Genomic DNA, 27,549 nt, shown 5'->3' on the forward strand with positions numbered 1-27,549 from the left:
TTATTTATTTTTATTTACCTTTATTTAACCAGGCAAGACAGATTAAGAACATGTTTCTTATTTACAACTGTGGCCTTAAGAGGAAATGGGGGGGTAAGAAAAAGAAAATAAAAGATAAAACATATTAAGAAAGATACATATATACAATATAAATGAAATTATGAAAATAAATAAATAAATAATAATAATAAATAAAGAAAGAAATGAAAAAGTTTTGCTCTTGGAATTCTAAGCAGACACTCATTTGAGGATCTAAGGTTACAATTTGGAATATAAGGTGTCAGACATTCCGATATATAAGATGGAGCAGATTATGTAAGGCTTTATAAACCATAAGCAGTATTTTAAAGTCTATTCTGAATGACTCTGGTAACCAGTGTAGTGACATCAATACTGGAGAGTTGTGTTCGGATTTTCTTTTCCTAGTTAGGATTCTAGCAGCTGCATTCTGCACTCATTGTAATTGATTTATGTCTTTTTTGGGTGGTCCTGAGAGGAGTGCGTTACAGTAATCAAGTCGACTGAAAACAAAAGCAAGAACTAATTTCTTAGCATCTTTCAGTGATATAAGAGGTCTAACGTTTGTTGTTTCTTAAGTGAAAAAATGCTGTCCTAGTGATCTGATGAATATGTGATTTCAAATTCAGGTCACAGTCAACAGTTCTTTATCTCCGTTTTGACTTTTAATCCTAATGCATCGAGTTTATTTCTTTTCTAATAACCTCATTATATCCATTATTGCCAATCACTAAAATTTCTGTTTTCTCTTTATTTAGTTTGAGAAAATTACTATTCATCCATTTAGAAACACAAGTCAGACACTGTGTTAGTGAATCGAGAGAGTCGGGGTCATCAGGTGCTATTGATAAGTACAGCTGTGTGTCATCAGCATAGCTGTGGTAGCTCACGTTGTGCCCCGAGATAATCTGACCTAACAGAAGCATGTAGATTGAGAAGAGCAGCAAACCCAGTATAGAGCCTTGTGGACCACCATATCGGATATCATGTGTCTTTGAGTTGTAATTCCCACAACTAACAAAGAATTTTCTACCTGTCAGGTAGGATTCAAACCAATTTAAGACCCTGCCAGAGAGGCCCACCCATTGACTAAGGTGATTTCTAAGAATGTTGTGATCAATGGTGTCAAATGCAGCACTCAGATCTAAGAGGATGAGAACAGATAAATGGCCTCTGTCTGCATTCACTCGCAAGTCATTGACTACTTTAACAAGTGCAGTTTCTGTGCTGTGATTTGTTCTAAAACAAGACTGAAACTTATCAAGAATAGCAGGTTTATTGAGGTGGTCATTTAACTGCATAATGACTGCCTTCTCTAGAATTTCACTTAAGAGAGGCAAGTTAGAAATAGGAATAAAATTGTCAAAAACAGAGGAGTCGAGATTTTCAGACTCCGAACAATGTACTGCCATACAGGAGCTGATCTTTGCACCAGTGCTCTGACATTAAATAGTGAATAATACAGGACAGACTGGCCTCAGCCATTTGTTTTTTTCATGGTTTGGCACACAAATTCTGGTGTTTAAGAAGCAGCTTGCCAGACCCTCGTAACTTCATCTGCAGTGTCAGCTCTCGCCGTAGGATCTCATTGGATTGTAGTTTCGGGGTCTCGTCTGCTCAGACTGATCAATCACAAGCAGACTTACAGCCAGAGATGTCTCCTTTTCAAGGAACTAAAAACAATCACCTAATGATTAGCAACCTTCATGGAGTGACAAACCTTTGCAGCAGTTGTTAACCAAAAGACCAGGCTTATCTGTACTCAGGAAACCCATTGCAACATGTCCACTCCCACCTTTAGAGCCCACTGCAAGCACCAGCTCTGTAGGATCAGTGACCTCAGCCTGGCCATAACTGTGCTCCATGGCAGGACATCAAGTCTTAACAAAGGCCGGAGTGATCCCTTTTATTCTAAAGAGTGAGCTCTGCTAGACTGTAGCGAGTGAAAGTCCATCAGTGCCGGAGTTAGATGAGGGTGCCACCAGTCCAGACCTTAAAGTAAAGCAAGGTGCGTGAGCAAGAAATGGACCAGACACAAAGCCACACATCCATCTTGAAGAAGAAGGGAGCCGACTGAGCAGCGACTTCCCAGCAGATGTACATTTAATGACTGAAAATGAGGGCGGTGGTGTTTGAAACATCAACTTAATGGATTCCACCAAAGAGAAAAAGGACAAGAGCTCCTGAACAAAAGAAGTCAAAGTGCGCTTAACCTCCTGTCATGGTGTTGGAGAAAGACGACTCCATGGGGAGAAAAGCACATTGGAGTCGAAACAACCCAAACCATAAGTAACCCAACTTAAATTCTGGGAACTCTTAATAATAATTTAGTAGTTAGGATAAAGCCAGCTCACGACTTCTGGATATGTGGTAAACACTGGAACTGAACAGTGATAACCCCTTCTGAGAGATCCATTCATGACGCTTAGAAGCTTCTTTCCCTAAATTGAGTGGGAAAGTTCAGAGTTGCGTCTCACACACACACACACACCGAGGACCTGAGTGAGGGGTAACCCACCATAAACCAGGAGTGAGCAAAGCAGAGTGCAGACGCTTGAGATGTGATATGCTAGCTAAAGAACTAATCCCTCAGTGAACACCTTAAGTGTAGGATCAGAATTCATAAGTTGGGTGCCTGTTCCTAAAGGAGGGAAAAAGATCAAACGAAGCTAAGATGTTTTGTGTTGTTTATTACTGTCTTTTGTTTGTACATATTCCATATTTTGATGCTCTATTACTGTTATGTTATGAATAAAATTATTGTTTGGTTTATTGCAGCAAACGTATTTGGTTATTTTACCACGTTGACCACAATGCAGTTTAGAAAGTCTAAGTTATTTAATGTGAGTTTTTGTCAGTTGATGGCTTAAACGTTGTATAAGACCTCCTTGCAGGTCTGTTGTCCTTGGCTGGAAGGTGAAATGGAGGTCCCTCACACACACCACAGCGATACAAACACCAGAGCACAGAATGAGCAAATGACATTACTGTGCTGTGGTAAAAACTTACAACAAAAGGACAAAGCTGAAAAAGGTTAGTGTGATGATGAGAAAATGCGGATGTAAAGTACGATCAGATTCACAGTGCAGTGCAAACCAACAGGAAGTGCCACCCACAACTTGAATAGGGTAACCAGGCATTGGCATGAAATTCTTTTCTCAAACTATTTGGTGATCTTCAATGCAATTACTAATTGTGCAATCCATCTACGATGAGATGAAATCTAAGTAATTGACATTAACCTAAGCGTTAACGTTTACAGTGCACCATGAAATGTACAGGTCTCTGTTATATGCCATTTGCTATTGGATTTGTAAAAGCAGTTTTAATGTGTGTGATGCACCATCTGTTGGAATAACAAATGCAATTCATATGTCTCTGTTATAGGCCATTTGGTATTGGATTTGTAAAAGCTAGTGAGGTGCCATCTACTACAGTGATAAGTGCAGTGCTTTTTATTACTAAAAAAATAGCGTAACACACCCTCTATAGGAATAGCAAATGCAATGCCCATGTTTTGCTTGCATATGTTTAGTATGTGAATGTCATAAAAGCAGTGTTAATGTCTGAGATGCACCATCTGTTGGAATGACAAATGTAATTCATACATCTCTCTTACATGCATTTGGTAAGGGAATCATAAAAAAAGGAAGAGTGGTGGCTTTGAGTCTAAGGATATGTGCTGGTATCGGAAGGTTGCTGGTTCGAATCCCCATCACTACCAAAAGAGATTCTAAGGTGGGTCCTTAAGCATGGCCCTTAACCTGTAATTGTTCCAGGGGTGCTGTGCAATGGATGACCCTGCACTCTGCCCCCAAGGGTTATGCAAAAACTAACAAATTTCTAATACAAGAAATTGTACAAGGTAAAATTAAGAACAAGAAAATAAAAAAAATAAAATGTTTGTGATGTTCCATCTATTGGAATATTAAATGCAATGCATATGTCTCTGTTATATGCCATTTGGTACTGGATTTGGAAAAGCAGTTAGTGAGGTGCCATCTAATGGAATGGCATATGCATTGCATTTTATTACTAAAAAATGTTACACACCATCTGTTGGAATGACAAATGTAATGCACATCACTCTCTCTCTCTCATATGCCATTTGGTATGGGATTCTTAAAAGCAAAAGGACAAAGGTCCAAGTCTTTAGAGCCCTGGTACCCCTGTTTGAGAGACATGGACGCTACCCAGTGACCAGAGATGAACAACAACATTTATTTCTATAGCACATTTGCATTCAAACAATGGAGCTCAAAGTGCTTTACATGATAAAGAAAGAAAAAAGAAAAGACAATAAGAATTAAAATAAGAGAACACTAATTAACATAGAATAAGAGTAAGGTCCGATGGCCAGGGAGGACAGAAAAAAAAAAAAACTCCAGACGACTGGAGAAAAAAATAAAATCTGCAGGGGTTTCTGATGTCTTGAGACCACCTGACCAGTCCCCTTCTAGGCATTCTACCTGACATCAATGACCTCAATCAGTCCTCATGGTATTCAGGGTTCTCAGGGAAGGACTTGATGACGGTCATGTGGACCTCTGGCCTTTAATCCATCAATGTACGGACATCCCAGTGCTTTGATCAGATGGTGGAGCAGGTCGACACCACAGAAAACTGGAATTAGAAGAGCAGAGAGATTCGGGGTCAGTATGGATTTTAGAGCCACCATGAATAGTAATGATAATTAATTGAATATGCAGAGCATCAGGATTAAACTAAATGTGTGCAAGGAAGCAGAAGTGTATTTAAATAAATTGAGTAAATGACAATGTACGGAAACTCATCAGATATTGAATTTGAAATGGTCAGTCATCATAGTCAGCTCTGAAAATCGGAAAACTGGCCCTTTATCAACCGTGTGGTGCACCTCAGAGAAGAACTGATTAAAAACTTTTGTGAAAATCTGCGTTTCATTTATTTTAATATAACTAAGTGCGCTGAGCCAGTCAGGTACGTATCATAGAACCGTAAAGTACAAGAGGGTTTAACTTGGGGTGCCGTGGAAAAATCTGGAAGCATTAAGAGCGCTGTGAACAGAACACGTTTGGGAAGCGCTGCTCTAGCCGCTTGTCTCAATTAGTGAGCAGTTTTTGCTGCTGTTTGGTGTCGTTTGCCTTCATTTTAATGGACTTTCTATTTTGTTTCTTTATTAGTAGCCATGTATCTCAATAATGAGAAACCAAACGAGTCACCACATGACCAGCTGACCTGTGTCCTTCATACAATATTTGAAAATAAAGAACGGTGGTGATCTCAATAATGCTGATCTGCTCAGGTGCACAAAACATTTCAACGGGGCTACGAGAAAAAAAAAAATAAAATAAAATAAAACAGTTTTGAAAATGTTTTCTCTGGTAGAACCGAAAAGCCACGGGTTCAATTAACAACAAGAATCAGCTTCTACTTGAGAAATGTGTTGGAGCGAAATTGTTTGCGGAGTCTGAGGCCACGGCTTAGCTGGCTCACTTTGGTCTGATGTTTTGATCTCACTTTGACTTAATTCACTTGATTAATCGCCAAAGGAAATTGTTTGGGTGCGTTTGATGAAAGAAACAAAAAAGAACCAATTCAGAGGACTGAGTCTTAAAAACCAGCGGGAACAAAGGGAAAAGACGACAGTTAAAAGCAGAAATTGGCCACTGATTAACACTAGAATTTCACAAGCCTATGAAAAAACTTGTAGATCTGTCCCATCTTAAATCCCTTCGCACCGCTCTGTCAGCGTCTTTTGTCCTGTAAATGTGTCGATAAGCTGCAGGTAGCCTGCTATCACATCCCCCACCATTGCACAGTTTTTTTCAGCTCAAGTCTGTTTACCTGCATGTCAGTTGCTTAGAGTTGTATAAAGTGAGAAGTCAAGGAAAATTACACCTTTTATAAACATGATATTGTTATTTGGAACACATGCATTTCATGTTTAGGTAAACACATCGTTAAAACAGTAATGCTTTTCATGTTTTAGTAATAATTGACAAAATGTAGACATGAAGTGTATAATGTGTAAAGCCTGAAGTCCAAATATCAAAGAAACACTTTTACAAAAGGTACAAATATAACAGAACAAGTGCGCTTCCATTAATTCTATTCAAGAATGTAACTTCAGAAAAAGAACCCGCGTTAGGGTGTGACACTGACACGCATGTACTACGACCGCTTTGGTGGCGCAACAGAATCAGCTGTTAACTGGTAATCAAAACTTCATGGGTTCGATCCCCGATAAGTCCGTTTTGAGAAGTGAGCTGCTCGTATTCTTATTATTTTAGAATAAAAACATACATCTGATTTCAATCTGTAACAGCCGGTATAAATGTATGATACTTGTAAAGGTTAACATTGTTTTTTGTTTTTTTTTCAGTTTTATTCTCTCAGTCGCGTTAATGATCCCACTTAAACCCCCCACAGACACTGCTGTTTTCAGATTCAGATGCACTATAACAGAGGTGAACTCAGATGATGATGACGGTCCAACATCAGATCAAGAATGCAAGTTGCATTCTTACCATCTCTGTACTTTGTATATGTACATGGGATGCTTTGCAGTCTACTTGTGACTTTACACTGTAGGAAGTAAGTAAATTAATAAAGGTAAATAACATTCGATCTGGCTCTTATATACAAAGTACAGCGACGGCAGCTCCCACCTGCAGCTATAGACTCTTCAGTACACAAACGACTCTCCACAATAGTGCAGATAGATGGACATGTGTAAGGCACTATATAATAGATAAGGCACTATATGATAGATAGATAGATAGATAGATAGATAGATAGATAGATAGATAGATAGATAGATAGATAAGGCACTATATAAAAGATAGATAGATATGTGTAAGGCACTTTATGATAGATAGATAGATAGACAGATAGATAGATAGAAAGATAGATAAGGCACTATATAAAAGATAGATAGATAGTGCGGACTTGAATCCGGACACAGGCAGACGGACATCGTTGTTTCTCACCACACACTCTTTATTTACAATATATATTTACAATTTACCGTGCACACCCCAGTGCCTCTTGCACCGATTCACCCAATGTCCAGGCCTCACAGTCCTTATGCCTTCCTGGCCGCCTCCCATCCTCTCTCCAGCTCTGTCCTCTTCCACCCGACATCCACCAATGAATGGAGGGAGGCGGCCCCTTAAATGGGAAACCCGGTTGGGCTCCAGCTGCTTCCTGGCATTCGTTTATAGCCACACCCCAGTGTGGCGGAAGTGCCGGCTGTGCACCCGGAAGCCGTCCGGGTGTCCCCTGTCGTCTTCCCCCCAGCGCTTACTGGTGTGGCGGAAGTGCTGGGCTCCCGGGATATTTAGGCACTGGGGCTCCGCCTGGCAGTGGCCACGGGTCCCAACAGGGCTGGGTTTCCAAGCCCTTCACCCGAGGCCCCCAACATAACCAGGAAGGACGCCCCCTCGCGGTCTGGAGGAGGCACAAGCCCTCCTCTCGTTCTCCTGGGCGTCCCGGCCAGGCTCCAGCCCCGGCCAGGGACCACAATAGATAGATAGATAGATAGATATGTGGATATGTGTAAGGCACTATATAATGGATAGATAGATAAGGCACTACATAATAGATAGATAGATAGATAGATATGTGGATATGTGTAAGGCACTATATAATAGATACAGTAGTTAGATGTTTTTTGCTCAATTTTACAGAAAACACTACAAAATAAAAAATAAAAAATAATTAATAAAAAATTAGAAAGAACACTTCTGACTCAGTGGTCCAAGACATGGTGAGGCACTGTGCCTTTGGTATTAAGGAGCCCCCAGGTGTTGTGTGAAAGTCCTCAGTGTTGTGCAGCTTGTTTATATTGGCACTCAGTCTTGTTTTAATTTTCTCCTCCAGAGGGTCTGGAGTGTGTCTCATAACTGAGCTTTTCCCTTTTAATTACCTCATTGACTTGGTGGGCCTCTCTTGTAGTGATGTTACCCACCTACCACACCACGCTGGCTGTCAAAGAGTGAAGAATAAAGCTGACAGGCCTGTTCCTTGTGATGATCCAGTGTTACTCACACAGTCCTTGCATTTCACAAATGGTGGTCCGCTGGTCAGAGAGTCCACCATCAGGACACCACAGGCTCACCCACCTGCAGATCTCTGAGGTGAAACCTTAATGGACATGGCTGGATGGTACTGAAGGAGAAACCACATCAGCAGAATCCTCACTGGGTGGCCAGCGTTATTCAGTTGAGAATAAGCCTTGTGGAGCAGACACCTCATTGTATCCTCCAGTCCAAAACTACAGGGGGTCCAGGTGGTCTACCACAAGAGGTCTCCTCTAATCCAGGACCAGCCTCTGAATGGTGTTTACGATGTCAGATGTGAGTGCCACTGCTCTGTAGTCAATAGGTGAAGAGCTGCCTGCTGTCTTTGGAACAGGAACAGTGCAGGGGCAGGGACCCTTTCTGGAGCCTTAGGGTACGGGGTCACCCCGAGTGACGTTTGTTACCCCCAGTGAATTCTACAAGTTGTTTATATGGTTCTTTGTCAGCTTTGCAGTGTAGCAATGCATCTTCAACTGCTTCCATTTTATTACAATGTATCCATAATCCTAAATTATAATTACGCACCTTTAGCAGGGGAAAGGCAGTATAGAAATAAAATATATGATTATTATTATTTGTACCGATTAGGTGCATTGAAAAGATAAGCATTGTGTGTTCTAATCTCAGTTTTGTGAAAATCACTTCTTCTCTCCTATTTTTCTTCTCCACTTCTACTAAGCCAGCATTGTTCAGAGTCATATAGAGACGCCTATTTACAATCTTTATCCCGTATTTCCTGCCATGTTTTATTTATTTTTTTGGATCTCTCTAACCCTCTTGCTTGTCCTATTCCAAATGGAAGTCCGAGCTCAGATTCCTTTCTTTCTTTCTATGTAAAGTCTACTAACTCATTTCCTTCCTCCCCCTTTATGTGGTGTAACCCATTGGAAACTTGCAAATATTCTTAAACTTTCTTTATTCTAAACATGGCCTGTTTCCGCTCTGTTATTAAATCGTTTCTGTTTTTCCGTACTCATCAGTGCTGATGAAGAGTCTCCACATTGCTGCTCTACCTGGACGTACTTCTTCAATCCTTTATAAAGCTAAAATTAAAGCCACTCTTTCTGTTATATAAACAGACACGTGATCAATCGGCCCTCTGGCCCCAGCCTCTGCTCTTATTTATCGACCCCTCGCCATATCATTTATTGCGAATGTTCGACATTGGCTGTGTCTCACAGCGCACGTCATTTACTTTACCCCTCGTATTCCGTCCTGACAAACTTCATAACAAAAAATTAATAAATTGAATGAAAACAAGACGACATCTGTCTGGCTGAGTGGGCGGGACCACACTGATGACGTCTTTTTGCGTCGCCCTGTTTGCACTTTCTGCGCATGCTCCTATTCGACATTCGTACTCGGACTTCTTTCAGGCCACAACAACAAGCAAAGGTCCGGAAGGTGAGACAAAGCCGGACGTTCTCCTACGTGTGGGGATGTCAAGTATGGGGGATAACGCGAACTGCTCAGGGGCTCTAAATTTGACGGGCAGCCTAATACCGTCTGTGTTTCTTTTAGTTTGGGAATCGAGCGCTTTGTTTTGTCCGCCTTTGTAGCTAACCCTTCCCTCGCGCTCTTACGTGTCCTGTGCTAACTGCGGGCAGCGCTCACTTCCAGCCGATGTGGTGGGTGAAGGCTTCCAGATTGGGGGGTTGTGATGCTCTGATCATATCCATATCCCGTGAAATTCCCTGCGCCTTGTGATTTGGCGCAGGCGCGTTAAATCGTCATTGCTTCCGCTGTGTTCGCGCGCTCGCACCTTCCGGCGTCGGCGCGCAGCGTTTTGGTTTGACGCACGCGCAGTGCAATCCTACCCTGTCTACGTGCATGCGCAGCCGCGCGCTCTGCTTTCGCTGTCACTAAGTTCTGCTTTTCCGGTGGGCTGCGGATTCTTTTCTTTTTTGAGCGGAGGTCTTTCTTTGACAGCCTCAGTAAACCTTGTTAATGAGGTGTCGCTAAACGCGACTTTACATGCCGTGTTCAGTCTTCATTTCTATCAGAGTGACACTCATGCTGTGCTTTATTAGGAAGAAATGAAAATGTTTAATGAGACCTCATCAAGAAAGATGCGTGCAAAATATTATTACTACTCCAAATTGTTGACTCCCAACATCGCTGTACAAAACCATTTAAAAGACAAAACAATACACCGAATGTCTCACTTTCACTCTGTATGTTGTCCCTTTCCTCTTTAACATTTCGTCATGGAGTTTGCCTGTTCTGTTATTACTGGATATGCTGCCCATCTAAGACGGGGTGAAATCTAAAGAATAAACGCAGACCTCCGCATGAACGTCTGCCGTACACCAACTATTGGAGTGTATTTTGTAATGCATGTGGCAATAAAATGAATTGAATTTGTCATTCCAACAGTTGGCACAGCACAAGGATTTGTAGTAATAAAATGTATTGTTGTTAATGTTTGTGACGCACATCTGTTGGAATGACAAACAAACAATGCAGTTTGTTACTTCAAATGTTTGAGATGGAATCTGTTTCTTGGTTTTAATAATGGAAATGCCATCTGTTTTAATGCTGGAGACATGAGAAACACACACCCACACACACTTATTTTATTAGGTGGATTGGCACTCCTCCTGGAACAGATAGGACCTTTTCCACTGTGACTAATTACATTTGAACGAGAGAGGTACCCGTTTGTTTGGGAGACGTTGGAGCAGAATAGTCAAGGATTGTGCAAACTAGGGACTGCAGGGACATGAGGTTCAGGATGGGACAGGTTTAAAATTTTATGTGACAGGCCTACGATGAATGAAAACTTTGGACGACGTTTTCCATCGCCGGACTTCGGGTCACCGGGGCCCCCTCTGGAGCCAGGCCTGGAGGTGGGGCTCAATGGTAAGCGCCTGGTGGCCGGGCCTGCCCCCATGGGCACAGCCCAAAGAGGCAACGTGGGTCATCCTTCCCATGGGCTGACCACCTGTAGCAGGGGCCAAGGAGGTCGGGTGCAGTGTGAGTTGGGTGGTGGCCGAAGGCGGTCCGATCCTCTGGCTCTTGGGACGTGGAATGTCACCTCTCTGAAGGGGAAGGAGCCTGAGCTGGTGCGCGAGGTCGAGAGGTCCTGGCTAGATATAGTCGGGCTCACCTCAACGCACTGCTTGGACTGTGGAAGCAATCTCCTTGAGAGGGGCTGGACTCTCTACCACTCTGGAGTTGCCCCAGGTGAGATGAGTGAAGCAGGTGTGGGCATACTTATTGCCCCCCGACTCGGAGCCTGTGCATTGGGGTTTACCCCGGTGGACGAGAGGGTGGCCTCCCTCCGCCTTCAGGTGGGGGGAAGGGTCCTGACTGTTGTTTGTGCGTATGCGCCGAACAGCAGTTTGGAGTATCCACCCTTTTTGGAGTCTCTGGAGGGGTTGCTAGAGGGCATACCTTCTGGGGATTCCCTCGTTTTGCTGGGAGACTTCAATGCTCACGTGGGCATTGACAGTGAGACCTGGAAGGGCGTGATTGGGAGGAATGGCCCCCCCGATCTGAACCGTAGCAGTGTTTTGTTATTGGACTTCTGTGCTCATCATGGATTGTCCATAACGAACACCATGTTCAAGCATAAGGGTGTTCATATGTGCACTTGGCACCAGGACACCCTAGGCCTCAGGTCGATGATCGACTTTGTGGTCGTGTCGTCGGACTTGCGGCCATATGTCTTGGACACTCGGGTGAAGAGAGGGGCGGAGCTGTCAACTGATCACCACCTGGTGGTGAGTTGGCTTCGATGGTGGGGGAAGATGCCAGTCAGACCTGGTAGGCCCAAACGTGTTGTGAGGGTCTGCTGGGAACGGCTGGCAGAGTCCCCTGTCAGAAGTAGCTTCAACTCCCACCTCCGCAGAACTTCAACCACGCCCCGAGGGAGGTGGGGACATTGAGTCCAATGGGCCATGTTCCGTGCCTCTATTGTTGAGGCGGCTGACCGGAGCTGTGGCCGCAAGGTGGTCGGTGCCTGTCGTGGCGGCAATCCCCGAACCCGTTGGTGGACACCGGTGAGGGATGCCGTCAAGCTGAAGAAGGAGTCCTATAGGACTTTTTGTCCTGTGGGTCTCTGGAGGCAGCTGATAGGTACCGCAGGCCAAGCGAACGGCTTCGGTTGTTGCTGAGGCAAAAACTCGGGCATGGGAGGAGTTTGGAGAGGCCATGGAGAACGACTTTGGACGGCTTCGAGGAGATTCTGGTCCACCGTCCGGCGTCTCAGGAGGGGGAAGCAGTGCAGTGTCAACACCGTATATGGTGGGGATGGTGCGCTGCTGACCTCGACTCGGGCGCTGTGGGTCGGTGGGGGAGTACTTCAAGACCTCCTCAATCCCACTAACATGCCTTCCACGAGGAAGCAGAGCCTGGGGACTCTGAGGTGGGCTCTCCCATCTCTGGGACTGAAGTCACCGAGGTGGTCAAAAAACTCCTTGGTGGCAGGGCCCCGGGGGTGGATGAGATACGCCCGGAGTTCCTTAAGGCTCTGGATGTTGTAGGACTGTCTTGGTTGACACGCCTCTGCAACATCGCATGGACATCGGGGACAGTGCCTCTGGATTGGCAGACCAGGGGTGATGGTCCCCCTGTTTAAAAAGGGGGACCGGAGGGTGTGGGGTGAGGGATCACACTCCTCAGCCTCCCTGGAACAGTCTATTCGGGGGTTCTGGAGAGGAGGGTCCGTCCGATAGTCGAACCTCGGATTCAGGAGGAACAGTGTGGTTTTCGTCCTGGTCGCGGAACAGTGGACCAGCTCTACACCCTTAGCATTTGACCGTGTCCCTCTGGGAATCCTGTGGGATTTGGGATACCGGACCCCCTGATAAGAGCTGTTCGGTCTCTGTACAACCGGTGTCAGAGCTTGGTCCGCATTGCCGGCAGTAAGTCAAACCCGTTTCCAGTGAGAGTTGGACTCCGCCAGGGCTGCCCTTTGTCACCGATTCTGTTCATAACTTTTATGGACAGAATTTCTAGGCGCAGCCAGGGTGTTGAAGGGGTCCGGTTTGGTGGACTCAGGATTGGGTCACTGCTTTTTGCAGATGATGTTGTCCTGTTTGCTCCATCAGGCCGTGATCTTCAGCTCTCTCTGGATCGGTTCGCAGCTGAGTGTGAAGCGGCTGGGATGAGAATCAGCACCTCCAAATCCGAGACCATGTTCCTCAGCCGGAAAAGGGTGGAGTGCCCTCTCAGGGTTGGGGGAGAGATCCTGCCCAAGTGGAGGAGTTCAAGTATCTCAGGGTCTTGTACACGAGTGAGGGAAGAATGGAGCGTGAGATCGACAGGCGGATCGGTGCAGCGTCTGCAGTGATGCGGGCTCTGCATCGGTCTGTCGTGGTGAAAAAGGAGCTGAGCTGTAAGGCAAAGCTCTCAATTTACCAGTCGATCTACGCTCCTACCCTCACCTATGGTCATGAGCTGTGGGTAGTGACCGAAAGAACGAGATCGCAAATACAAGCGGCTGAAATGAGTTTCCTCCGCAGGGTGTCTGGGCTTTCCATTAAAGATAGGGTGAGAAGCTCAGTCATCCGGGAGGGGCTCAGAGTAGAGCCGCTGCTCCTCCGCACGAGAGGAGTCAGATGAGGTGGCTCGGGCATCTGATCAGGATGCCTCCTGGACGCCTCCCTGGTGAGGTGTTCTGGCGCGCCCAACCGGGAGGAGGCCCCGGGGAAGACCCAGGACACGCTGGAGGGCCTATGTCTCCTGGCTGGACTGGGAACACCTTGGGATTCTCCCGGAAGAGCTGGAAGAAGTGGCCGGGGAGAGGGAAGTCTTGGCATCTCTGCTCAAGCTGCTACCCCCGCGACCCGACCTCGGATAAGCGGAAGAGGATGGATGGATGGATGAATAGATGAACAATACAGTATTGTAAAAACAAAGAAGTAAAATTAGTAACACATATGTGTCTGTTATATGCCATTTGGTATGGGATTTGTAAAAGAAGTGTGCTAATGTTTGTGATGTGCCTCCTGTTGGAATAACAAATGCAGAGTATCTGTCCCTGCTGTGTTTCATTTGGTGTAGGATTTTTAAAAGCAATGTTAATGTTTGTGATGCACCATCTGTTGGAATGACACATGAACTGCAGTTTATTACAACAAATGCTTGTGATGCACCATCTGTTGGAAAGGACAGTGAAATGCATAGGACCCTGGTTTATACTATTTGGTATGGTATTTGTAAAATAAGCGTGTTTAATATTTGTGATGTGCCACTTGTTGGAGTGATATACGCAATGCATATGTCCGTGTTACATGCCATTTGGTATGGGATTGTTGTTATGTCAAATGCTGTGCATTTTATTACTACAAATGTTTGTGATATGCTTTCTGTTGGAATGACAAATACATTGTATTTTATTTCTATATAAAATCTGTTTTTCGCCATTTATTGCAATGACAAATGCAGTGCATATGTCTGTGTTACATGCCATTTGGAATGGTTTTAAAAAAGCAGTGTTCATTTTTTTTTGTTGCGCCACCTGTTGGATGACAAATGCTATGCATTTTATTATTACAAGTGTTTGTCTTGCGCCACCTGTTGGAATGACATGCAATGCATTTTATTACTGCAAATATTGGATATGCCATCTGTTGGAACGACAAATGCAATGTATTTGTCCCTGTTATGTTTCATTTGGTGTAGGATTTGTAAAAGCAATGCTAATGTTTCTGTTGCAACATCTGTTGGAATGACACATGAAATGCAGTTTATTACAACAAATTCTTGTGATGCACCATCTGTTGGAATGGAAAAGTTCAATGCATAGGTGTCTGGTATATGCCATTTGTTGGGGGGTTTGTAAAAGAAGTGTGTTAATGTTTGTGGTGCGCCACCTGTTGGAATGACAGAGACATAGCAAATGGATGGATGGAGGTACAGACACACAGACACTTATCCTTTTATTAAGGTGCACATGAGGAACAAAATCTTCATTTTCTGGCCTTAGAACCCTGCAATTTTATTTTAGAAACAGAAAAAAAACTCAAAATTTCCTCTGCTTGCAATTTGAGTATTTAAAATGGATTAATGGAAGAGTTTAAATTCAATATAAAGCAAATTGACACAAAATCTTGTAGTTTTTTTTCCTGCCGTCCCCAGTGAGCGCGTTTTCAACTTCACGACCGGCGCTGTGCTGTGACATTCCATCGGCCCAGTGTGTCACCTGTCACAGTTCAAGCTGACTAATGACAACAGATAAAGATCTCTTTAAAAGCTGTCGGCCGCCCTCTATATCCCTATTTGAAAATCACTTTCCCTAGTGAATGGGGCATTGGTGGGAATGGGATTGGGAATCTACTTACCTGTTGTGGAGATCAGCCCAGCTACAGACAGACAGACAGACCACAGAAGTCCACAAACACATACGTTTATTTTGCTCTTCCTTCTTCACCGCACACAATGTTCAATCCCAAACAAATGTAGCTCAGTCCGTTTCTTTCCTTACTCTTCTGCCACCTCCACTCTTCTCGTCACAAGCTCTGTCCTCCGCCTCCCGACTCCAGCTCCCTGAATGGAGGGAGGCAGCCCCTTTTTTTTACTTCACCCGGATGTGTTCCAGGTGCTCCCTGCAGCAATTCCTAGTGTGGCATGGGCACCCGGAAGCACTCCAGGTCTACCTACTTCCTGTTCCGGCAGCACTTCCATTTGTGGCGGAAGTGCTGCAGTCCAAGGCTCCGTAGCCAGCATGGTGCCCCCCTGGCGGTGGCCACGGGCCCCAACGGGGTTGAGCTTCTAAGCTCTGATCCCGTGGGCTCAGTGCAAACCAGGGTGGCTGCCCTGTCGTGCCCCGGTGGGTGTGATTGTCCCTTTCCCGGTCCTTCCACCTTCCAGGCATTCCGGAGGCTGGGCAGGAGCCCCAGCCATCCACCACACTGTATTGAAAATGAAAACATTAATTGGAAAAAATATACTGGAAAAGTATGGCAACAATGGATGTCAAAAAAAAAAAAAAAAGACAATCATATTCTGTATTAAAATATAATAATACAAAAAATAAATCAAAGTTGCGGTATTTTCTATCAAGTCGTCAATTGTCAAAAGGTTGTTAATTGGCAGACACTCCTTGTAACGTCAAGGTCAGGGCCTGTAAAGCAAAGTGTTTTTCACGACTCATAAGCAGTTTGTTGGTTTTATTTGCCTTCCATAGTCGAGGGGACACTTCTTAGCTTTAGATGAGTACTAAAATAATGACTTTGGTAAGAATAGCAAATCTTGCACCTCGATACAATAATGGAGAGCCCATCACAAAGGACCCCCCTTCAGTCTCAACAGCTTTTTCATTCCCTGATCTGGCACCTTGCTGCTGTGCCGCACAATCGGCTACCTGCCTTGTACGCCCCACTCCGCACTTTGAGATGAGGAGCCCTCTACTGTGACGTCCCAGCAAGTTTACATTAACGTGTGTTTGAAGAGAGGGGTGGGAGTTGAAGGGTCTGAACTGGGAGTGGGAGTTCAACTCTCACTTTAAAATAACAAAGAATGAGGCCCCTCAACACTACCATTTATCAACCCCCAGCCATCTGCACACCCCCTGCTCCTCCGCACTTTGTAAATCCTCCGCTTTCATTTAGCCAGCATGTGTAGGACTGGCTTCATAACACAAAGGAACAGGAGGACAAAGGGCAGAGCCGGCTCTTCATCCTTATGTGGGATGTGCCATCCTTCACATCTTCTACAACTCTGGAATGGCCAGTGTGGTGTGCTGGGCTGGAAACGTCACTTCAAGAGAGGACCACCAAATCCAAAACCTAATTGGATCAGTCATGGGGCACTGTCTGGACCCTCCTGGATAGAAAGCTCCCATCATGAACAACGCTGCACATCTGCTCTGTGACACAACATCCCTGTAGACTATCAGACAGCAAAACATTCAGCTGACGTGGGTCAAGAAACACTACTGGTTTGGGGTGGGGGGGCTTCTTTATACTAATCATAGGGACCGGGACTGCCCATTTCTCTTTCTTTTTATTCATTCTGATGTGTGTTTAGACCATGCTATTCAAGCAAAGGATCCATTACACCTTTAGGAATTGTTCTCTCTCCGTCCAGTAGATGGCAGCGTTGCTACTTATTAACGTGTCTCCCTGGCATCCCATTATAACCTTACCATTTGAGTTCATGGATATGCAAACAAGATCTCTTAAGTGCTTCATGTTTCTCTCTCTCTCTCTCTCTCTCTTTTTCCTTCCAGTATCAGAAACTAAGAGATGTTTGACTGAACATTCAGAGGAGCCATTGACTCACACGAGCACCGCGAAGACGTCCGTAGAGGTGAAAGAGAAGAGGAGAAGTGGGAGGCGTTCATCTTGAATGTGTCAGAAGTGACACTGAGGAGGTCGGTCAACGACAACGGTGGGTATTCACACGGCAACGTGAGCCATTTGACACGGGATCCATAAAAACAGTGTTAATATCCATGGTGCACCATCTGTTGGAATGACAAATACAATGTATTTTATTACTGCAAATGTTTGTGATATGCAATCTGTTGGAATGACAAATGCAATGCACATGTCTCGGTTATATGCCATTTGGTATGGGATTCATAAAAGCAGAGTTAATATTTGTGGTGCACCATACAATACAATACAATACAGTTTATTTTTGTATAGCCCAAAATCACACAGGAAGTGCCGCAATGGGCTTTAACAGGCCCTGCCTTTTGACGGCCCCCCAGCCTTGACTCTCTGAGAAGACAAGGAAAAACTCCCAATAAAACCTTGTAGGGAAAATGGAAGAAACCTCGAAAGGCAGTTCAAAGAGACCCCTTTCCAGGTAGGTTGGGCGTGCAGTGGGTGTCAAAAGTAGGGGGTCAATACATTACAATATATACAACATAACAATTCCTTAAGATAGCATAATAAAAATTTTAGAATTACGGTTTAACAGTAGATGATATGACATAATTAGGTTTCGATATTTTTAGAGTCCTTGAGACCTCATCCATCTAGCTGCATCTCCATTTGGCCATGCCACGGCTGAAACATTGCTCCGATGAAAGGACCCCTCTTTCCCATGATTCCTGTGATCCTCCATCAGGGATGACTTTACCTTTGGCAGGCAAACAACTTGGCAGGTGGGCCGTGGCACCAATGGCCACATTTGGGTACCGAGAAAAGAAACAGAATAGGTGAGGGTTAGTATTCAAATATAATTATCATGTTACTTATGTTATAGTGCTAATGACTAACAACAGAGATGCAGTATGAACAGTTAATCAGCAATCAGTTAATCTGTTGGAATGAAAAATACAATGTATGTGTCTCGGTTATATGCCATTTGGTATGGGATTCATAAAAGCAGAGTTAATATTTGTGGTGCACCATCTGTTGGAAAGACAAATACAATGTATTTTATTACTACAAATGTTTTTGATATGCAATCTGTTGGAATGACAATTGCAATGCAAGTTCTCTATTATATGCCATTTGGTATGGGATTCATCAAAGCAGAGTTAATATTTGTGGTGCACCATCTGTTGGAATGAAAAATTCAATGTATGTGTCTCGGTTATATGCCATTTGGTGTGGGATTCATCAAAGCAGTGTTTAATATTTGTGGTGCTCTATCTGTTGGTAAGACAAATGCAATGCCTGTTATTATTACAAATATTTGTGAGGCACCATTTGTTGGAATGAGAAGTACAGTGCATAAGCAGCATGCTGTGTAAAGGAGGGACTAACCTGGAGATGGTGCCAGCCCATCACTGTGAACACCCGGGTGTCACCTGTCGCTTGTGTGCTCAGAGTAAAGTGGCTTTGATGATGTTGTGTTAATTTTAGAGGAGGCCAAGGGGATTCTGTGTATGATGATAATGGCACCTCCATTGTGAAATTAGGAATTCCATTAACAGAGGAGTCGGGGATATATAGAGAGTGAAGAGGAGAAATATGACGAGTCCATCTTGATCACGGTTTCATTCATTTCAAGGGTACAGTGGACGTGGGCAGTATGGGGTGCAAGACAGGAACCAACCCTGAAGGGGATGCCAGTCCATCACAGGACACACTCAGCCATCGCAGTCCGTGCAGAGTTTATCTTGAACACAGAGAAGGTCAGTCAACATGACATGGGTAATCACACAGCAGGGTGAGCCTTCATGTACAAACCCACCAGTTTATGAACTGTTACCCAGCCCTCCATTATGACAGCAACTTCATTCATTTCAAGGTTACAGTGGACACAAGCAGCATGGGCTGCAAGGCATGAGCCAACCCTGAAGGGGGCGCCAGTCCATCACAGGAGTCACTCTGCCATCACCAGTTGGTATAGAGCTGCCAGAGAAATGGACACACGTGAGTTTAAGTAGCTGTGATAACGTTCTGTTAGTTACAGAGGAGAAAGTGACATTCTGTATGTGATGATGATGGCACCTCCATTGTTAAATGAGAATTCCATTAACAGATGAGTCAGGAATACATAAAGAGTGAAGAGAAGAAGTGTGAGGAGATCATCTTGAGCCCAGAACAGGTTAGTCAACATGGCGGGTATTCACACAGCAGGGTGATCCTTCATGTACAAACCCACCAGTTTATGAACTGTTAGACATCCCTCCATTATGACAGCAACTTCATTCATTTCAAAGTTACAGTGGACACAAGCAGCATGGGCTGCAAGGCATGAGCCAACCCTGAAGGGGGTGACAGTCCATCACAGGACACACTCAGCCATCGCAGTCAGTGCAGAGTCCATCTTGAACCCAGAGCAGGTCAGTTAACATGGTGTGGGTATACACACAGAAAGGTGAGACCCAGTTAAGTGGGGACAAACCCTCCAGTTTATGAACTGTTAGCCAGCCCTCCATTATGACAGCCTCTTCATTCATTTCAAGGTTACAGTGGACACAAGCAGCATGGGCTGCAAGGCATGAGCCAACCCTGAAGGGGGCGCCAGTCCATCACAGGAGTCACTCTGCCATCACCAGTTGGTATAGAGCTGCCAGTGAAATGGACACATGTGAGTTTAAGTAGCTGTGATAACGTTCTGTTAGTTACAGAGGAGACAGTGACATTCTGTATGTGATGTTGATGGCACCTCCATTGTTAAATAGGAATTCCTTTAACAGATAAGTCAGGAATACATAGAGAGTGAAGAGAAGAAGTGTGAGGAGTCCATCTTGATCCCAGAGCAGGTCAGTTAACATGGTGGGTATTCACACAGCAAGGTGAACCTTCAGGTACAAACCCACCAGTTCAGGACCTGCTAGCCACCCCTCCATTATGACGGCCACCTTAATTGAGTTCAGGGTTTCTTTGGCCACAAGCAGCATGGGGTGGGAGATAAGAAGTAACCTGTAGAGGGTGCCAGTGCACAACAGGACCCACTCAGCCATCACTGGTCAGATTATTGTTAGACCCACTTGTGTTTTATGATGCAGGAGAATAAGAGGAGGACTGACAGCCAAACTTCTGCTCACGTGTGACCAGCAGGGAATGAGAAACGAGCCTTCAGAAGATGTGTGGAAAATGAAGTGTGAGTGGGATAACCCGGTGGGAATGTCAGATGGGTTTGTCGTTGTGTTTACCAGTTGTAGACTTTAATACTGTATGGGGGTTTGGAGCAGGAAGGGTAAGACGAGGACAGAGTGGTGCTGAGTGCTGCTGCTTGATGGTTCCAGCATCCTGATTTCAAATCCCAGTCACGGTCCCAGTTTGTGTGTTCCCCTCTTAGGGTCTTCCTCCATTCTGTATGTGATGGTTATAGAACATGTGAGGTGTCAATGGGGACAGCAGGTGGACAAAACAAGAATGAGGGTGATAACCGCACTTTAGTCAGACCTGAAGGAGGCTGAGGACCTGGAAAAGAAAACCCGATGTGAAAATCAGGATCGTGGAAAAGACAGGGAAGAAAAGATCTGAAGACGATAAAATCAAAGGACTTTAATTTATTACCGATTTTAAGGCACAGTCTGCGATCTCCGAAACTGGCAAGTCTGTGGTGCCAACTGAAGTAGCGTTGTGTAAAAGACGCCATGGTGTGCAGACTCTGAAGATGACATGCCCATCACAGCAGTTGCTCATAATATCAGTTAACATAATAAAACCAAAATGGCGCTGCAGTATCTTAAACCAAACTTTTTGATAAAACACAACTATAAAGGAGATACCCAACCTGAAATGTTCCTTGACACGCCCAACCTGTTGTGAACTGGCGACACTCATGTAGTGAAAAGCATGTGAGGCTTCCAAGAACATCCACAGGACCATCCAGGACCTTCACTGACATGAAATGGTTCACGATGAGCAGGGTGTGAATTTAGAAACTCTGCTCCTCTTTCCCTGTTCTTGTCTTTGTCTTGCTCAGCTGGACGTGCTCTCCATATCTAGAAGGTTTTCATTTCAGAGAACTTCTTAAGCTGAAACGGAAGTTTCACAGCATTTCAGATCTCTCATGAACAGCTCATTTAGTTCTTTCATTTAGTTAACCCTGAATCATGCTCGTTGTTTTTGACGACTTTATGTTTTCATTCTGTCTCTTTTAATTTCACAGGGACCCTCCTTCCTTCTTCTCATTTCCACGTGTGAGTGAGGTGACTAATGGGCCGGGGCTTCCCAGGTGAGAAGAAGGGGTCTTAGTAGAGAAGAGCCAACAGTTGGGGTTCAGAGAAGAGTTTTACACGGAGCATGGCCTCGGTTAAACAGGAAGGCACGGACCAACGACTGGCACACATTAAAGAAGAGGACTGTGAGTCAGGGGCACCAGAGGGTGTGTGTGTGAAGGTGGAGGACTGCGAAGAAAGCATTTGCGTTTTTAAAGAAGAGGAGTGCAAGGAGGAGTCTGCTGAGATTCAAGTCGAGGACCTGAAAGATTTCTCATTTGGCCTTGCACTGCAAAAACGTGAAGCTGGCCCCATTTTCAAGCAAGATGTGGGTGAAGAATCTGTTAACAATTTGCAGCCCTGGGTCACTAATACTGGACAACTGGCTACCGTGGAGATTTCTGTGCAAGTAAAATCTGAGTTATCGGAACGTGAGGAGAAAATTACTGAAGGAGACGGAAGAAAAGCAGAAGAGCAGCTGGGAAAAAGTAAGTCATGCGATTAAATAGAACAGGAACTTTACAAATTCTAACAGGGGTTCTGTTGGCGAGTCAGTAGATTGAAATAAGAGTGGGAGTCGTGATTTGATTGAATTGGAATAAAGATCCTTGGAGCATATTAATTTGAAAAAAAAAATAGCTTATCTACTAAATAATAATTTGGAAAAGTTTGGGTGAATGCATAAAAATCTAAAGTGACCAGCACATGACTTCTACTACACCAACCAGTGATGTTTGCTCGGCTAATATCATTATATTTAATGTAAATGACAGTAAAAGTCATATTTTAATATAACATCTCCATGTCTTAAATTGTGTTACACCTAACAGCAACATTTATTTCTGTAGCATATTCTCATACAAGGATTGAAGCTCAAAGTTAAGACTCAGATGTCCACAAAAAAAAAAAAAAAATCTATATAACTAAAATATAATCCTTACTCTAGTGCACTTAACTGGAGCGATTTTACTCAAGCCAGTGGGTTTCTGTCATTTTCCAATGCTGTGCCCACCTTCCTATCGGCTCACTGGCTCTCTTTTGGTTGTCGTGTCCTGACCTCCTCGTAGACATTTACTCTGTAAAATGGATTCCTTGCAGTTTCCCCCACTCACAATCCTCTCGTTAATCTGATTATTATGTAATGCACATCTACAAAATATTTGGGGGGGAAAGTCAGTTATTTGTTGTACTCGTTGGGCTTACAAACATACCATAATATTCTTAAGTACAATTGATCCAATTGAAGGTTTTGGGGAAGGAGTCCAAAGCCTATCTTAGCAGTATGAGACATGAGGTTCCAGTCCATCTCAGGGCACATTCAACCACACAGTCACACGGTGTCACTTTCCGAGTTACCAGGGGCCTCATGTATAAACGGTGCATATGCTCAAAAATGTTGCGTACTCCCCTTTCCACATTCACATTGCGATGTATAAAACCTAAACTTGTCATAAAGCCAGGCACATTTCCACGGTATCTCATACCCTGGCGTACTTCAGTTCTTTGCTGTGGTTCACAGACTGGCAGCACCCAGCGTCAAAGCAGTGCTACTGTTCCTGTGTGGTTATCCTTTCTTTTTAAGATCCACATCCCTGACGCAGGTTAATTAATACACTGAAATTAACCGCATATCGTTTATTAATTTAATGCATCTGACTGTAATTAACCTGTAACAATATAATGGTTCACAGAATGGTCAAACTATTCTAAATACCGTAACTGCTTTAGCGTTGTTACTCTCACTGCACCTTCTTCTTCTTCTTCTTTCAGCTGCTCCCATTAGGGGTTGCCACAGCGGATCATCTTTTTCCATGTCACTCTCACTGCACCACTCAGAATATTTTTTTTTATTAATTTTATTGTAATCATTCCATACAAATCAATCAATTTTTACAAAAAGTAGGATTGAGAACAAGTCGACTTCCACTCCTGAGAGAGACAGCTTGGCCAACGGTGTGAAACTTAAGACTTGTAAACATACCTAAATTTATGAGTTTGATAAGCCAATACAGATGAATGGAGAAGAAAAACAAATGCAGAAATAATTGCTTCCTCGGTGCCTTAAGCTCTTATTCTAAAAGATTATTGATTAGATCCTGCCAGGTTTTGAAAACATTCTGTACAGATCCTTTAACTGAGTATTTGATTTTTTTCCAATTTCAAATAGTATAAAACATCGGTTTCCCACTGACGTCAAAGAGGAGAGTTAGGATTCTTCCAGTTTAGCAAAATCAGTCTGCGTGCCAAAAGTGTAGTGAATGCAATCACAGTTTGTTTGTCTTTCTCCACTTTAAACCCCTCTGGAAGAACATCAAACACAGCTGTTAATGGGTTAGGAGGGATTGTGACACCAAGGCTGTCTGAAAGGTAATTCAAAATTATGGTCCAAAATGATGTTAATTTGGTGCAGGTCCAGAACAGTGAAGCTGTAGCTCGATTGCAGCGTTCGCAGGTTGGATCTCACCCTGGAAACGTTTTGGTCAGTTTTAGACGAGAAAGATGTGCTTGATATATAATTTTGAGTTGTATAATGGTATGCTTTGTGCATATGGAGCTCGAATGAATTCTCTGCATTGCTACCTTCCACTCCTTTTCTGATATATTGATTAAGAGATCTTTTTCCCAGTGTCCTCTTGGATATTTTAAAGAGAGGGACTGTAAAATAATTTTATATATTGCAGAGATAGGGTCTATGTCCTGTAAATTGAGCAATGTTTTTTCCAGCATGGACGAGGGTGCAAGATGAGGAAAATCTGGAAGGTTCTGTTTAACAAAGTTCCTAATTTGAAGATAGTGAAAGAAATGTGTAGCTGGAAAGTTAAATTTGGAATGTAATTGTTCATAGGATGCAAAGACGTTGTCTATGTAAAGATCTCTAAGCAAGTTAATCCCAATTTTTTTCCAGATATTAAAAAGTGCATATGTTTGCGAGGGTTGAAAGAGGTGGTTCTCTTGCAGAGGTGCAACAGATAAACGATTCCCCATCTTAAAATGCTTTCTACATTGGTTCCATATTCTGAGTGAGTGAAGCACAATTGGGTTATCAGTATATTGGTGATAACTTACATTTATTGCAGGGAATATAAAGAAGTACTGCAGGATTTTACTTCTATTGCGGACCAGGCTTGTGTATGTTGATCTATTTGTGTCCAGGCTTTTATAGCTTGTATATTTGCTGCCCAGTAATAAAAGTGAAAGTTAGGTAGAGCCATGCCACCTTCTGCCTTTGGTCTTTGTAGGGTTGCTCTTTGGATACGTGGATGTTTTGAATTCCAAATAAATGAGGTTATTGTTGAATCTAATTGTTTAAAAAAGGATTTATTGATGTATATTGGAATGTTTTGAAATAAAAAAAGGAGCTTAGGAAGAATATTCATCTTAACAGTGTTAATTCTTCCAGCTAGAGTGAGATGAAGGATTGACCATCTATGCAAGACTTGCTTAATTGTTTCCATGCAGACGGCAAAATTGTGTTGATAAAGACCTTTATGTTTACTTGTGATGTTTACCCCGAGGTATTTAAACTGTTCTTTGATGATAAAAGGTAGGGTGTCTAATCTAATATTATATGCTTGAGGATTCACTGGAAAGAGTACACTTTTATTCAGATTAATTCTGAGACCAGAGATCTTTTGAAATTCTGTGAGTGCTGTTAGGACTGCAGGCACAGAATTTTGTGGGTCTGATATATACAGTACCATATCATCTGCATATAATGAGATTTTCTGTTCCAGTCCCTCTCTGCTAATCCCTTTTATCTGATCTGTATTATGACAGTGAACTGCCAGTGGCTCAATGGCCATTGCAAAAAGCAGTGGTGATGAGGGGTATCCTTGTCTAGTGACACGTTCTAGTTTAAAGTAGTCTGAACAAATGTTGTTGATACAAATTGAAGCTTCTGAGAGTATTTATATCACTGTATCTGAGTGTGAATCACAGCAGCAGCTGATCAGAAAGAGAATTATCAGGATACAGCATCAAGCACACGCTGCCTCAGCCATGCTGTCTGTTGAACTGCTCCTCATATGACAAACACTTCAGAGCCTTTCCTGTACGGACCTCGCGGTTCACAAACAGTTTCATCTCAAGAACTTTAAATGCACTCAATCAAGTGCTCCTTGTAGAACTGTCTGGACTTATAAGTACAATCACCTCACTGTAAACTTGACATACAGTTATAATATTACACAACCTGAGCCACTTTATAAAGCACATATTTATATATGATGACGATTTCATTTTTAAGATGAAATGCAGCAAAATATGTTTATCATATTATAAAGATAAAACTTTAACTTCATTTAAATAATCTATATTGTTAATAAGTAAACATGTGAGGACACAGTGCCACAGCGCTAGTGAGCCGCTGGCGCTCCTTTCACGGTTTGTTTCTGCCTTGCGCTGTTTTCTTGCTGGTGCTGACACGACACTGGAAGGAGAGAGGGATAGAACAATTAAACTCGTACTACAAAGATATTTCAATGTTCAAGTTCTAAGCTTACAGATGGCTTAACGTCTGTTACAGAGCTGATTGTGTGGCGATTGGGTATTTGGAGAAACAAAAGGAAGGTCAGGAATTGGAGGTTACTATGTTTCACAGAGACAGGACTGCTACAATAAAGTATTTCATCGAAGGTCGCGCACGGCGCAGCAAGCATCTTGTGTGAGACATGAACAGTCAATGTGCCGCCGTGTTCCTGTGTTTAATAACGTGCTTTAACTCCAATCATCATGAAAATGATATCACGTATACATCTCAGTATTTTAATTATTCAGAGAGCTGTAATATCACGAATGTAATGGATTCTGTGTCCTGTCAGAGAAGAGAAAGCCCGTTTAAGAAGCAAGTAGTGATTCACACACATAGAGCACATAGAAGATCAAATACAAAACAGAGCTTTTAACGTGCGACTTTAGTTACGATGGGATTTGAGAAACTAGTAAATTAAATGATTTTAAGATGTAGTTTATGATGTTCTATACACTACGTGATTAAAGTGGAAATTCAGAAAGTCAAGTTGACATTTCGTGCTTTTTTTCACACTGTGTGCCTATTTTTTTTTTTTTTCTGTACCCTAATAAGCTTTCATTTGACACTCAGACGGTGGGCTACGACTCCCCTTTGATATCTGACAACTTCTTTTTTTTATTTCCGGCATTGTGCGACTTTGTGAACTTAAACTTCCAAGTTTCTCCACCACACTCTGTCACTCGATCAGCTCCCTTTTGTTGTTTATTCCACTGTTTAAACCAACAAATAGTACGTTTTTCCTTTGCCTCCACTTGGTATTCGCTGAAATTCTTCTATTTTCCCTCGTGCTTTTGCCATTGTCTTTTCACAGAATGCTGAGTTTAAGGGCTATTTATATTGATTTGCATATTCAAAGAGGCGTAATTCTGGGAATGAGATGGGGCGGGACAGCAGGCTTGGGCACGTGTGTTACTTTTCACACTGACTGGGATTTATGGAGCGGAAGAACGTGGAAGTTGGCAAATGCACAAATTTATGAATCTGGATTTTTTTGTGCTTTGGCACATTTGCGGTTTTGTGCTTACGTCATGTTATAGTGTGAATTGTACACATGGCGTTATACATAAGGCCCCAGGTCACCTAACCTGCATGTTCTTGTGGATGCGAGAAAAGATTTGGCATAACTTGTGTAAGACCCATAAGGACATGGAAAGACTGTGCAATGTCCACATGGACAACAATGGAGTGTAGGATTTGACCTCAAAACATTTGAACAATCAGGCAGCTGTACTAAACGCTTAGCATTCTGACTACAAGTGCATTTATTTCCATTTTTTTTTTTACTTTTAGTAGAGATTAAGTTCTTAAAGCATATAAATAGTAAGCAAATCTCAACAAAAAATGAAAACCTCAAATTCATTTCCACGTTGCATTTTCTGTAGATCATCTGACCCCCCCCTCAGTCCACCTCT

The 27,549-nt window shown here is 43.3% G+C and overlaps 1 protein-coding gene across 1 annotated transcript in view; it reads left to right on the forward strand.

The window, feature by feature from the left end:
• Window positions 1-9,232: 9,232 nt before the first annotated feature.
• LOC120528929 (zinc finger protein 850-like) overlaps window positions 9,233-27,549 on the forward strand; it is a 51,004-nt gene continuing 32,687 nt past the window's right edge. The window contains exons 1-3 of the mRNA XM_039753006.1: window positions 9,233-9,485; window positions 17,260-17,420; window positions 21,558-22,094. Of these exons, the coding sequence (XP_039608940.1) occupies window positions 21,692-22,094 (403 nt within the window). The 5' untranslated portion in view covers window positions 9,233-9,485; window positions 17,260-17,420; window positions 21,558-21,691. The remainder of the gene's footprint in view (window positions 9,486-17,259; window positions 17,421-21,557; window positions 22,095-27,549) is intronic.

The sequence above is a fragment of the Polypterus senegalus genome, chromosome 4, assembly GCF_016835505.1.
Source record: "Polypterus senegalus isolate Bchr_013 chromosome 4, ASM1683550v1, whole genome shotgun sequence".
NCBI classification, from domain to species: Eukaryota; Metazoa; Chordata; class Cladistia; order Polypteriformes; family Polypteridae; genus Polypterus; species Polypterus senegalus.